A 14871-nucleotide genomic window follows, 5' to 3' on the forward strand; every position below is an offset into this window, starting at 1 on the left:
CCTTATATACATCTCTATATATACCAATAGTTAACAATAAGCTGTCTTTACACACAGCCTCTAGTCTCCCTTATATACATCTCTATATATAACAATAGTTAACAATAAGCTTTCTTTACACACAGCCTGAGGTCTTCCTTATATACATCTCTATAAATACCAATTGTTAACAATAAGCTGTCTTTACACACCAAGTCTAGTCTTCCTTATATACATCTCTATATATACCAATAGTTAACAATAAGCTGTCTTTAAACACAGCCTCTAGTCTCCCTTATATTCATCTCTATAAATACCAATAGTTAACAATAAGCTGGGTTTACAAACAGCCTCTAGTCTTCCTTATACACATCTCTATATAATCTAATAGTTAACAATAAGCTGTCTTTACACACAGCCTCTAGTCTCCCTTATATACATCTCTATATATACCAATAGTTAACAATAAGCTGTCTTTACACACAGCCTCTAGTCTCCCTTATATACATCTCTATATATACCAATAGTTAACAATAAGCTTTCTTTACACACAGCCTCCATTACAACTACCTAAAATTTGTTCTCCAGATACAGAACAGACAGCTGGTAGAAGCCTGAAATTGTATACAAAGGATAAAAGTACACTTGACTGAATTTGTAAAATAAGGTTCAATTATAAATTTCTGTATAAACTAGTAAATAAAACTGACAACTAGTTGTCTAGCACACACCCTGTCACCAGGTCATTGACAAATCTGTATTATTTGTGATGACTAGTGAGCTAGCACTCCAATTTCGTATAAAAATAATTATGTATTTAAATACAATTATAGTTTGTACTACAGGAAGGGTGTGCTAACTCTGACATCATAACGTACCAGATGTAGGACAATATACACTTGTCACATGCTGTACTGTAATTATAACAGTCAGGGAAATCACTATATGCAAGTAAGAAGAAAATCAAGCAACAAAATAACAAATAAACTTACAATAAACTTTCCTAATCAATTGATCATCCTGGGCTTTTAGATACCAATAAACCAATAGCCAAAAATAATACTCTGCTAGCCTAGCTAACAGTTACATATAAATGGATCAGGTTGACAACATGATCTATAAATATCCTTTTCAGTAATGGCTATCAATTTTCCTTTAGAAAATACAACTTCAATTTATCATATTTACTCAGAAATCAATCTGGATATATAATAATAATAACAATAATTTGAGGTTCTTATATACCGCTTTATCACAACCTAGTTCTTAGGTCGTTTCAAAGCAGTCCACAAATTATTGTCTGTGGTTATATGGCCTTTGCAACTAGCCTATACCTTTCTCAACCCCCTGGGGAGCAACAGCCGGAGCTGCCATTTTGGCGCTTACAGCTAGCTAGCATTCAACATTTCTAGCATTGTTAAACCATGTACTCATTTACAGCTGAGTAGACTGGAACAAGCGGAGAAAAGTATCTTGCCGTGCCGTGACTCGAACCCGCAACCCATTGGTCACGAGCCTGGGGTCCTACCACTAGACTACCGTGCCTCGAGCTCCTCAATATATGTACTGACTCCACTATAATTAGTCATCATAACGAACATGGCGGACAGCATGATAATATTATCGACTTCTGAAGAGGTTATCTTTATTCTTGTACCCTCATGCCTATGTTAATTACAAATGAAATGATAAATTTTGCAAAAAAGAGGGCAATTTGGGTGATTAGTATTGACATCAAAGTAAGTAATGTTGAGGGCCGCTTGCACTTTTAAAACATATACATGAAAGCTACAGAATGCCTTGCGTCATCAATGCTGCATAAGTTACTCAGGGTGTTCTGATACTGTGGTAAAAACTACAGGCTAGATTCTTTTTATTTAGGGTTACCCTCAAAATGATAGAATTGAGCATAAATATCTGTGCCAGTTTATGTATCATCATAAACCAGTCACTAGCCCCAGCTAGTTCACCAAGCATCAGGCTAGTGGACACTAATATTGATATGTAGCGAAATGATTTAATTTAGCACTTTGATGAAACTGAAACTTAATCCTGTCATTCATGCTACTAAATAAATTTCTAGACTGCCGGCTGAAGGGGAGACACATGCTCCTTCAGACTCGAGTAGGTTGTATTGTCACAAAATTTGTATGTGTATACATCATCATTTCTGTCCTATGTTTAACTGACTGAATAAAAGCAGCTGTATGCATATGTAGGCCACACTTCCATCTGACTTTTGACAAGTACATAATGTCATGTGACTTTACAGGTATACACTGTCATGTGACTTTACCGGTATACACTATCATGCAACTTTACCGGTATGTATACTGCCATGTGACTTTACAGGTACACACTGTCCTGTGACTCTACAGGTATACACTGTCATGTGACTTTACAGGTATGTACTGGCATATGACTTTACAGGTATGAACTCTACTGTCATGTGATTTTACAGGTATGTACTGTGATGTGACTTTACATGTATGTACTGTGATGTGACTTTACAAGTACACACTGTCATGTGACTTTACAGGTACACACTGTAATGTGACTTTACATGTATGTACTGTCATGTGATTTTACAGGTACACACAGCTGTCATGTGACTTTACCGGTATATACTGTCATGTGTTTTTACATGTACACACTGTCATGTGATTTGACAGTTACACACAGGTGTCATGTGACTTTATAGGTATGTACCGTCATATGACTTTACAGGTACGTACTGTCATGTGATCTTACAGGTATGTACTGGCATATGACTTTACAGGTACACACTGTCATGGGACTTTATAGTGATATACTGCCATGTGACTTTAAAGGTAAATACTGTGATGTGACTTAACAAGTACACACTGTCACGTGACTTTACAGGTATATACTGCCATGTGACTTTAAAGGTATGTACTGTCACGTGATTTTACAGGTATATACTGCCATGTGACTTTAAAGGTATGTACTGTCAAGTGATTTTACAGGTACACACAGCTGTCATGTGACTTTATAGGTATATACTGCCATGTGACTTTAAAGGTATGTACTGTCACGTGATTTTACAGGTACACACAGTTGTCATGTGACTTTATAGGTATGTACCGTCATATGACTTTACATGTATTTACTGTCATGTGGCTTTACAGGTATGTACTATCATGTGACTTTATAGGTATGTACCGTCATATGACTTTACAGGTACTTACTGTCATATGACTTTACAGGTACGTACTGTCATGTGATCTTACAGGTATGTACTGTCGTGTGATTTTACAGGTATATACTGTCATGTGTTTTTACATGTACACACTGTCATGTGACTATACAGGTATTTACTGTCATGTTACTTTACATGTATGTGCTGTCATGTGATTTTACGGGTATGTACTGTCATGTGACTTAACAGGTACATACTGTCATGTGACTTTATAGGTATATACTGCCATGTGACTTTACAGGTAAATACTGTGATGTGACTTTACAAGTACACACTGTCATGTGACTTTACAGGTATGCACTTTCATGTGATTTTACAGGTATACACTGTCATGTGACTTTACGGGTACACGCTGTAATGTGACTTTACAAGTACACACTGTCATGTGACTTTACAGGTATGTACTGTGATGTGACTTTACAGGTACACACTGTCATGCGACTGTACAGGTATTTACTGTCATGTGACTTTACAGGTATGCACTTTCATGTGATTTTACAGGTATACACTGTCATGTGACTTTACAGGTACACACTGTCATGTGACTTTACAGGTATGTACTGTCATGTGATTTTACAGGTATGTACTGTCATGTGACTTTACATGTATGTACTGTGATGTGACTTTACAGGTACACACTGTCATGTGACTTTACAGGTACACATTTTCATGTGATTTTACAGGTATACACTGTCATGTGACTTTACAGGTACACGCTGTAATGTGACTTTACAAGTACACACTGTCATGTGATTTTACAGGTATACACTGTCATGTGACTTTACAGGTACACACTGTCATGTGACTTTACAGGTATGTACTGTGATGTGACTTTACAGGTACACACTGTCATGTGACTTTACAGGTACACACTGTCATGTGACTCTACAGGTACACACTGTCATTTGACTTTACAGGTATGTACTGTCATATGACTTTACAGGTATAAACTATCAAGTGTTTAGTGTACAACTTACCATTTATAGCTATATCTATGATCAGATTGTTGAATGCTTTAGCTAAGGTTTGTATATATACATATAACTTATATCTACGGGTGTACAAAGGTATGTCAAGGTTTCTGATTATATATAACAATGTTCAAATACTATACAGGAAATTGACACAGACATCTGCTTGACTTATTGTTTCTACTGTCTAAATGTAGTTTGAAATACACACATTATCTATCTTCCTTGTGAATTCGACCAGTTACCACAATCTTTATAACTGACTTTAAATGTTGATACTTATTAGGTTTTACTCAGGGTTTATTTATCAAATATATATAGAGGCCCTATGACTCTGCATTTCTCGCCTGGTATTAAGTAAAGTCACATTGTAACCTTAAAAGTGAATGAATTAAAAGGACTAAATTAAGCTACAGACAAATATCATTACATATGAATAATGGTCATTCATTTGTACAATCCTGATAGTCATGTATGTTGCTGTTTCTCTGACTCAGGTACCGGTGTTTGTATGACAAATTGACGTGTCTATACCACAGGGATGTGTTTATACCACAGGGATGTGTCTATACCACAGGGATGTGTCTATACCACATGGATGTGTCTAAACCACAGGGATGAGTCTAACGTATAGTAACAAAACAGGGGTGAGTATGACACATATGACTTTGACACAGGGGTCGGGTTCTACCATACAGTGTGACACAGGGGTCGGTTTCTACCATACAGTGTGACACAGGGGTCGGGTTCTACCATACAGTGTGACACAGGGGTCGGGTTCTACCATACAGTGCAACACAGGGGTCGGGTTCTACCATACAGTGCGACACAGGGGTCGGGTTCTACCATACAGTGCGACACAGGGATCGGGTTCTACCATACAGTGTGACACAGGGGTCGGGTTCTACCATACAGTGGTGAAGAATTCTTATAGTACTTACTCATAGGGTAATAACTGTCACAACCACTCTGAACACAACGCAGGGATTCCTGAAATGAAAAACAATGTCAACTTATAAAAAAAAAGCACATCAGTCTGGGATGTACCAAAATAACATTTAAGAAGAAATCCCATTCAGAAGACAGGTTAAAGACACTGTTGTTCATCAATAAAGATAGAGCTGGGAATTATGATCGATCATTAGTTACCATTTACTAACTGATCAATAGTTACCATTTACTAACTGATCATGGTGATTAATTAATAACCGCTTTAAAGAAAGTCATCGTGCAATCATCCATGCTGTTGTTAAGAATTGCTTGTGCAAACTAGAGAACGGACAGGTCAACAAGGGGCCTACCGCGTGTTTGACTGCATACAACCCTCAAATTCACTTAGCAAGGGGCCTACCACGTGTTTGACTACATATAACCCTCAAATTCACTCAGCAAGGGGCCTACCACGTGTTTGACGGCATATAACCCTCAAATTCACTTAGCAATGGGCCTACCGCGTGTTTGACTGCATATAACCCTAAAATTCGCTCAGCAAGGGGCCTACCACGTGTTTGCCTGCATATAACCCTCAAATTCACTTAGCAATGGGCCTACCGCGTGTTTGACTGCATATAACCCTCAAATTCACTTAGCAAGGGGCCTACCGCGTGTTTGACTGCATATAACCCTCAAATTCACTAAGCAGAACTTTGAGAAGCCACAGTGATCATTTTGAATTTCGAATTATTGGTAATAGGGCCGACAGCCATCTTGTTTTATGGGAACAGATTAAGTTTTTCAACCATGTTTATAAATTACTATTCACTAATAAGGACCATTTTCTACCTATTACGAACAAAATCATATCTATAAAATATCAGTATACATATATATACTTGTCAGCCCATCAGAAACAAAAGACGGTGACCACTTTGGACTTACGGATCTGGAAAATGTGGTAGCATTAATGTAGGCCTAGGATATATACTAACAAAACTACATGTATTTACCTTTGAACATTACTCAGGCCAGAGACTTGGGTAAATTGCACATCAGGAAAGTTCAATCAAAATCTGATCATTCCTTCATAAGATTATTGCAGAGAAAGCCATCCTTCAATGAGAACTCCGCAACCTCATTGAACAAGTTCAGAATTTGCCTATCATGAAACCCAACGAAGAGTTTTGGATAAGTAGTATACCAGGTTTGTTTTGTTAACATTCTGTCACAAAGTATTGCACAGAAAGCTATCAGCGACAATCGATTAATTTGAGCAGAATTTCCTGAACGTTGAACCCAAGTGACGGACAATCCGCATATCAGAATGCAGCAGCCTTATTTCATAGGTGTAAGAATTTGCAAAACATTGAAATACTTCCTTATGCCCTTTTCCTAGATAAACTTATTGGAAATCCAAGGTCACTAAATTCCTGGAAATAGTGACTATGATACATATATAACTTGATACACAATGCAAAAAGAAACATATTTTCTAGGAACCTCAAAGGACAACATTACAGAAAAAAGATTTTTACAACAACAAAGTACCAGAGGGTTGATGCCTGCATATAGCTTTGATTGCAAATAACTTAATATAATTAAAAGCTGCTTATTAAATGCTAATACTATAAACAGATAAAGTGTTGTTAGCTTAATAGGTGAATAAATAACCTTTCTAGCATGATGGGTGAATAAGTAAACTTGTTTGTTTTATGAGTGAATAATTATATGAGTAAACCTATTAGTTTATGGGTGAAAAAGCTTTATGGATGAATCAGTGAACTTTTTAGCTTGATGGGTGAAGAAGAAAACTAGTTAGCTTGATGGGTGAAGAAGAAAACTAGTTAGCTTGATGGGTAAATAAGTAAACTTGTTAGCTTGATGGGTGAAGAAGAAAACTTGTTAGCTTGTTGGGTGAATAAGTAAACTTGTTAGCTTGATGGGTGAATAAGTAAACTTGTTAGCTTGATGGGTGAATAAGTAAACTTGTTAGCTTGATGGGTTGATAAGTAAACTTGTTAGCTTGATGGGTGAATAAGTAAACTTGTTAGCTTGATGGGTGAATAAGTAAACTTGTTAGATTGTTGGTTGAACATGTACAGGTAGCATGTTAGCTTGATGGGTGAATAAGTAAACTTGTTAGATTGATGGTTGAACAGGTAGCATGTTAGTTTTATGGGTGAATTTTAAGTAAACTTGTTAGCTTTATAGGCTTGCGCTTTAGCCACAAAGGACAATCAAAAATTAAAATTTATGAATAATAATATCCAATATCTTGTAAAGCAAGTGATCCTCCAAATTTATTTTCGAAAGATAAATGGGACATCAGCATACTGTGACTAAAAGACAAGGATTTGTTCATGTCAACATCCGTCAAATTAATACGACATATTGTCTATAAACATATGTTCCTATAGGGAACGCAATAATTTTGACAAACTTTTAAGTCATTCTTTTCCAAGCTTTCGGGCTTAGCCCTTCGTCAGGGATTAAATGTCACTGGACCTCTATGTCACATCCATCTTGACAAACACTAGCTAATGTTATCTATGATATGATATGTTTGTCAAGATGGATGTGACATAGAGGTCCAGTGACATTTAATCCCTGACGAAGGGCTAAGCCTGTAAGCTTGGAAAAGAGTGACTTAAAAGTTTGTTAAAAAGACATATGTTGACATGAACAAGTCTATGTCCTTAAGTGCAGCATTTGCATTAACTTATGTTGACATGAACAAGTCCATGTCGACCTTAAGTGCAGCATTTGCATTAACTTATGTTGACATGAACAATTCCATGTCGACCTTAAGTGCGGCATTTGCATTAACTTATGTAGACATGAACAAGTCCATGTACTTAAGTGCAGCATTTGCATTACCTTATGTTGACATGAACAAGGCCATGTCCTTAAGTGCAGCATTGGCATTAACTTATGTTGACATGGACAAGTCCATGTCCGTAAGAGCAGCATTTGCATTAACTTATGTTGACATGAACAAGTCCATGTCCGTAAGAGCAGCATTTGCATTAACTTAACATAGATGCATTAACTATTTTTTTAGTGAAATAGGACAGAACATTACAGAAAATCTTTCTCCTCTGAGTCAGTATCAGCCTTTGTCAAATATACAACTTCACAAGTTGGATGAGTGAACATTAATAAATTACTGCTAAATTATAGCAACAAGATATATATATATATAAAAGTGTCTGCTATATTTCATGACATAATATTAAAAGTGAATAGGTGTTGATTAAACTTTGCATAAATTTATATGCTTTTAGGGGTATTTTTTGTGTTTTCACTCCCTTTGAAAACATTAGTTTTCACGACTCCAATTTGAAAAGTAGCTATAGGAGTAAGTTCTCTTACAAAACAAAAGTTACCTGGAGCACTGACTACCATCATCATTCTATAGTTAGTGGTCCTTTTGCTTTAAATATGTTGCAACATGGAAATCGGTAAATTTAATAGGTGTAATGTTCCAATACAGGAAAAAAACAGCTTGTATACCTTTATTACAATATTTCATTTTCATAATTTTTTGTTTGTCTACAACTTACGCTATTCCTTCTATAAGGTAACTCAAATACTCAGTACATTTAACAGAGATGAAACATGGTTCCCAGGGATTACCCATCCCCTCTGTTTACTCACTGTAAATTACTCTCCCCGGGCTAGTAAGGGTAGACACTTATATAATTATACAACAATGCTTGTTGTTTACATACAGATACAGAAAGTTACGGCAATACACTTACCTTGGTTTTTCCTGTTAGCACTAGTTTGACCTTTTCCTCCAGGCACATGCCACAGGTCACATGACCTTGCAGGCATCGTGACGACTTGAGACCCATGAGAGAAACTTGACAATAAGAACATTTCTCCCAGCCAATGCACGAGTTTTGCGACTTTGGTGAGGTAACAGGTTTTGTAGGTCCGCCCTTGCGAAGTGAGGGACAGCTAAACTGCCTCATACAGCGCTGCTGCTTCTTTGGGGGCAGCTGCTTGTTTAAAGAGTTATTGTAAGCAAGGTCGTCCACTGACATACTAGTGGATGGAGAAGTATCAGACTTTGGTGTGGAGGACACATGTATATGACTGGTATTGACCTTGTCCTTGACATGACCTTGACTCAAACGGATATTGGAGTCTGTTGAGGCAGAAGAGTTCAGTATTGATGAGATTGAGAAGTTGTTTGATGATTGTGCAGGTGTGTTCATACACTTGGAGGGTGGATGTGTAGGATCAAGAATCTTTGAGATACTGAGCGTGCCTGGCCCAGTTCCCCCCGGGTAAGGGAGCGAACTCTGTGCTGATGGACACGAAGGTGTGTCATTTAAAAAGTCCAAGTCCTTTTTAAGAGAGTCCCAAATATCCCCCGAGGACATCTCCTCGTCCTTGCTCACACCTTTGGACGTGGACTGGAGATCCTTTGGCCGGGCCAGCACTGGAGCCCCCTTGGGTATCATTCCATCCTTGGTTTTTGCTCCAACATGTATAAAAGGTTCCATTTTATCAGTTTTATAATGAGGTATATGTGGTTTTATGTCCAAGTCTGCTACATGTGGTGAGGGTACAGACAGAACACATCCCTGCCCAGCTGTAGGGGGGCTGGTATCCGAGGAACTGACCACCGCCATGGTTACATCAGAGCTGTCCAAGACATCTATTGGGGAGACACCATTACTAGTAAGACTGCTGTCCTGTAGAGGCTGCATCAGGTTGTCCCCATTACCACCACTGTTCAGCCTACAGCCAATGTCTCCCCTATCAACACCCTTACTGCTACCAGATACTAGGCTTTGTATCACGTCGCTATCATCGTCCATGTCATCAATTGCACTACTGTCGTCATCATCAGAATCATCACTTGCCTCACTAATGTCACTGAAATCACTCGGCCCTTTTTTAGACGACAGGTCTAGAGGTGAGTTGAGGTCACGATCCTCTATTGTCAAGGTCATATCCAGGGAACTGGATATGCTCATGTTACGACTAGGTACCGAGGGTATAACATGGCCACATCCTGTGTGCTGTTCGTCACACTTAGGAGTGACCAGTGTTGTCGTGGATTGTGATACAAATATCACGTCCAAATCTTCATTTTTTTCCTCGTGAATGAACTCCACATCACTATCATCTTCATCTTCTGTAAAAACAAATAGGAGAGAATTACACATGAATAAAAAGAGTAGACAGTGTTAATGTTAATGTACAGTTGTGACCTGCCTCACCTATATGGTTGGTGCCTCACCTATATGGTTGGTGCCTCACCTATATGGTTGGTGCCTCACCTATATGGTTGGTGCCACATCTATATGGTTGGTGCCTCACCTATATGGTTGGTACCACATCTATATGGTTGGTGCCACAACTATATGGTTGGTACCTCACCTATATGGTTGGTGCCACATCTATATGGTTGGTGCCTCATCTATATGGTTGGTGCTATATGGTTGGTGCCTCAACTATATGGTTGGTACCTCACCCATATGGTTTGTGCCACACCTATATGGTTGGTGCCTCAACTATATGGTTGGTACCTCACCTATATGGTTGGTGCCACATCTATATGGTTGGTGCCACATCTATATGGTTGGTGCTATATGGTTGGTGCCTCAACTATATGGTTGGTACCTCACCTATATGGTTAGTGCCACACCTATATGGTCGGTGCATCACCTATATGGTTGGTGCCTCACCTATATGGTTGGTGCCTCACCTATATGGTTGGTGCATCACCTATATGGTTGGTGCTATATGGTTGGTGCATCACCTATATGGTTGGTGCCATACCTATATGGTTGGTGCCGCACCTATATGGTTGGTGCCACACCTATATGGTCGGTGCCACACCTAAATGGTTGATGCCACCTTATATGGTCGTGCCACACCTATATGGTTGGTGCCTCACCTATATGGTCGGTGCCTCACCTATATGGTTGGTTCCACACCTATATGGTTGGTGCCACACCTATATAGTTGGTGCCACACCTATATGGTCGGTGCCACACCTAAATGGTTGGTTCCACACCTATATGGTTGGTGCCACACCTATATAGTTGGTGCCACACCTATATGGTCGGTGCCACACCTAAATGGTTGATGCCACCTTATATGGTCGTGCCACACCTATATGGTTGGTGCCTCACCTATATGGTCGGTGCCTCACTTATATGGTCGCTGCATAACCTATATGGTCGCTGCCTCACCTATATGGTTGGTGCCACACCTATATGGTTGGTGCCTCACTCATAGGGTTGGTGCTATATGGTCTGTGCCTCACCTATATGGTTGGTGTCTCACCTATATGGTCGCTGCCTCACCTATATGGTCGGTGCCACACCTATATGGTTGGTTCCACACCTATATGGTTGGTGCCACACCTATATAGTTGGTGCCACACCTATATGGTCGGTGCCACACCTATATAGTTGGTGCCACACCTATATGGTCGGTGCCACACCTAAATGGTTGGTGCCACACCTATATGGTTGGTGCCTCCCCTATATGGTCGCTGCCTCACCTATATGGTCGGTGCCACACCTATATGGTTGGTGCCTCACTTATATGGTTGGTGCTATATGGTCTGTGCCTCACCTATATGGTTGGTGCCACACCTATATGGTCGGTGCCACACCTATATGGTTGGTGCCACACCTATATGGTTGGTGCCTCACCTAGATGGTTGGTGCTATATGGTTGGTACCTCACCTATATGGTCTGTGCTTCACCTATATGGTCGCTGCCTCACCTATATGGTCGCTGCCTCACCTATATGGTCGGTGCCACACCTATATAGTTGGTGCCACACCTATATGGTTGGGGCCTCACTTATATGGTTGGTGCTATACGGTCTGTGCCTCACCTATATGGTTGGTGCCCCACCTATATGGTCGGTGCCACACCTATATAGTTGGTGCCACACCTATATGGTTGGTGCCTCACTTATATGGTTGGTGCTATATGGTTGGTACCTCACCTATATGGTCTGTGCCTCACCTATATGGTCGCTGCCTCACCTATATGGTTGGTGTCTCACATATATGGTCTGTGCCACACCTATATGGTTGGTGCCTCACTTATATGGTTGGTGCTATATGGTCTGTGCCTCACCTATATGGTTGGTGCCTCACCTATATGGATGGTATTAATCCAGGTTTGAAGTGGTGTTTTCCATGTACAGTGACCCACATGTGTTGTTCTCGTCCTTTTACATAAATGAGCAGGAGTACGGGTAATGACCCCTTTTGAAATGATCTATATATATATATTACTATGATTACTATGGTAACTAGGGTACTGCCATAAACAAAGTAGTTAATACCAACCACAAGTATAGTTAATTCAGCTTTAATTGAACAGAAGCCATAAAAAAATACACAACCAGGCTAAAATATGACCTGTGACCTACGATCTCAAAATAGACACTCAAACCAAATGATCTACCATGGCGTGCTCATGCACTGACCTTCTATGCAAACCCCTACTTATATAATTAGCCACATTATTAGAGTGCATATAGTTTGGTACCTACACATGAATGACTTTGTTCACACTGGCACCTACATACTTTGGAATGATAGAAAAATACTCTTTCAGGCCAAAGGGTGTAGGAAAGGGAAATTACACCATCAGAATTTTCAAATTTGGCAAAACCCTTGGGTGGAATTCCCCTATCTTACACCCCTGGGCATGAAAGAGTCTTATACTCTTACCCTAGACAGGTGGATTCACACTTTTTCTCGAGGGTTGAGATTCCCCTATTTCATCCCAAAGGGGGTGAATGATTCTTTTTCTCATACCCTGTTCTCCCATTGTGTATAATAAACATAATGTAATGTCAATGTTACAATATCGATGTGACGTCATACAATTGTTATGAATAGGGGAATCCCCCCCCCCCTCCCCCCGTCTCAACCCTAGGGTAAGACTAATAGAATCCATCCCTGATATGAGGTATGGATAAGGTATTTCAAACCCAAGGGATAAAATATTAAGCAGGAGACCTGAGGCTTTGCCGAGGGTCTTTTGCTCAATAGTTTATCCCGAGGGTTTGAATAACCTTATCCTTACCTCACATCAGAGAGGACGGATTCTATTTCTTGATTATTACCTAAAACCCATAAAAACAGCTGCTCTTCTAGTGAAATTGTGAACTGTCCACACATTTCTCATTTGCATATGCAGCACGGCTGACAATTGTTAATGACGTCAATGACCCTGACTGACCCAAAACGCCATAAAATGACGTCACGAACAATAGCGTGACCCTGAAAGGTCACTATAATTCCCCCGCCAGTTTATGCGTGTAAACGATCTAGACCTGTGGGTTGGATATAATTGGATATATCGGTCTAGTATATATGCACGAAAAGGATATCTCACCCTAGGGTTCAGAAGGGGGGATTCACGATCCCCTATTTAAATAAAAATTGTATGACATCATGACAACAATACAATGACATCACAGCAACAATTTGCATCAACGACATTCAACCCTGCATCTAGCATGTAATGCTAACATTAAATTATGTATTTGATACACAATGGGTGAACAAGTTAAAAGAAAAAAAAATATCATTCACGCCCTCAGGGTGAGATAGGAGAATCTCAACCCTCGATGAAAGATTGTTAATTAAGTTGCCAAACACTCACCAAAACCTATTAATCTCATAAGTTTCCACTTTTTACTACATCATTAGGACTCCATTATTTTAGTGACACATGTTTTCATTGACACACAGGTGACAGATCTATGATTTAGTCCATGTTACCTGTGGTCTTCAACATCTGACAATTAATACAAATACTTATAATTTCATTGACAAAGTCAGGTGTGATTATGACCTTATAAGTGTTTTCTTATTTTTAGTATCGAGATAAGATTTTCTGAAAAGAAATGAATGACTTCTATGGTCTAAACTTGTCGTTTCAGAATTCAGAGAATGATAAACGAGTAAATAATTAATGACTATTGGTTTCATTTTCAATTTTATCGCAAGTAAAATGAGGTCCAGCATGTATAAAATGGTTCATTTACAGTTGTTTTCATGATATAACTGCAGCTGAGTTTGCGATGGGTCTAACAAGAGATATTTGGGATGGTATTACTTAATATTTAAGACAGCTGAGTCAGGGACGACTCGACCTGAAACACCCTCGACACATAAACACACAGCCAACAACAAAGTTTACCTACGAGTTACCGCCCAATATTACATTTTACGGAACCTACCATCAGAGTTTATAAGAATTGGTGTATCGGGTGAGGAATTCATCGTGTCCCCAACACTTGATTCCGTCCCGTCTACACCCTAAACGCTGTCAAAAATCCCCAATCTTCGTCAGATTCATTCTGCCATTTTCTCTACATCGAGCTGGTACAAAACAGGAAGTGATCGTACGCCGTCACGTGATCACAATGAGAGTTCGCAGAACTTTGCTTTAGCAAGCAGTTGAACAAAATCTTCCATGTAAGAGCTGACCACACAACGATGTACTAACAATATATTTCGGGACAAATCATCCATTTTATATAATTAATTAACATTTACAACCAGTTAGCATTATATACACATCTGATCTGCGTATTTTTTTCCAGGAATGTAGGCCAAGTTTCCTGCAGTGTCGGGGGTCGGATAAGTTCAGTCACGAATTCGAATAAGCCAAGTATCGACGTTCAGTGTCATACATTCACGTCGAAATAGCAGTGTTTTTGGTTTCTTTTTTTTAACGAAATACATTTATTCAACCTATGAG

General features: G+C 39.3%; 1 protein-coding gene across 1 annotated transcript in view; it reads right to left on the reverse strand.

The window, feature by feature from the left end:
• Nucleotides 1–14603, reverse strand: part of LOC110441771 — a 28946-nt gene extending 14343 nt beyond the window's left edge. The window contains exons 1-3 of the mRNA XM_021485018.1: nt 14348–14603; nt 8868–10258; nt 5112–5160 (exon numbers count right to left, since the gene is read on the reverse strand). Of these exons, the coding sequence (XP_021340693.1) occupies nt 5112–5160; nt 8868–10258; nt 14348–14390 (1483 nt within the window). The 5' untranslated portion in view covers nt 14391–14603. The remainder of the gene's footprint in view (nt 1–5111; nt 5161–8867; nt 10259–14347) is intronic.
• Nucleotides 14604–14871: the final 268 nt, after the last annotated feature.

Source organism: Mizuhopecten yessoensis, unplaced genomic scaffold, assembly GCF_002113885.1.
Source record: "Mizuhopecten yessoensis strain PY_sf001 unplaced genomic scaffold, ASM211388v2 scaffold716123, whole genome shotgun sequence".
Lineage (NCBI taxonomy): Eukaryota > Metazoa > Mollusca > Bivalvia > Pectinida > Pectinidae > Mizuhopecten > Mizuhopecten yessoensis.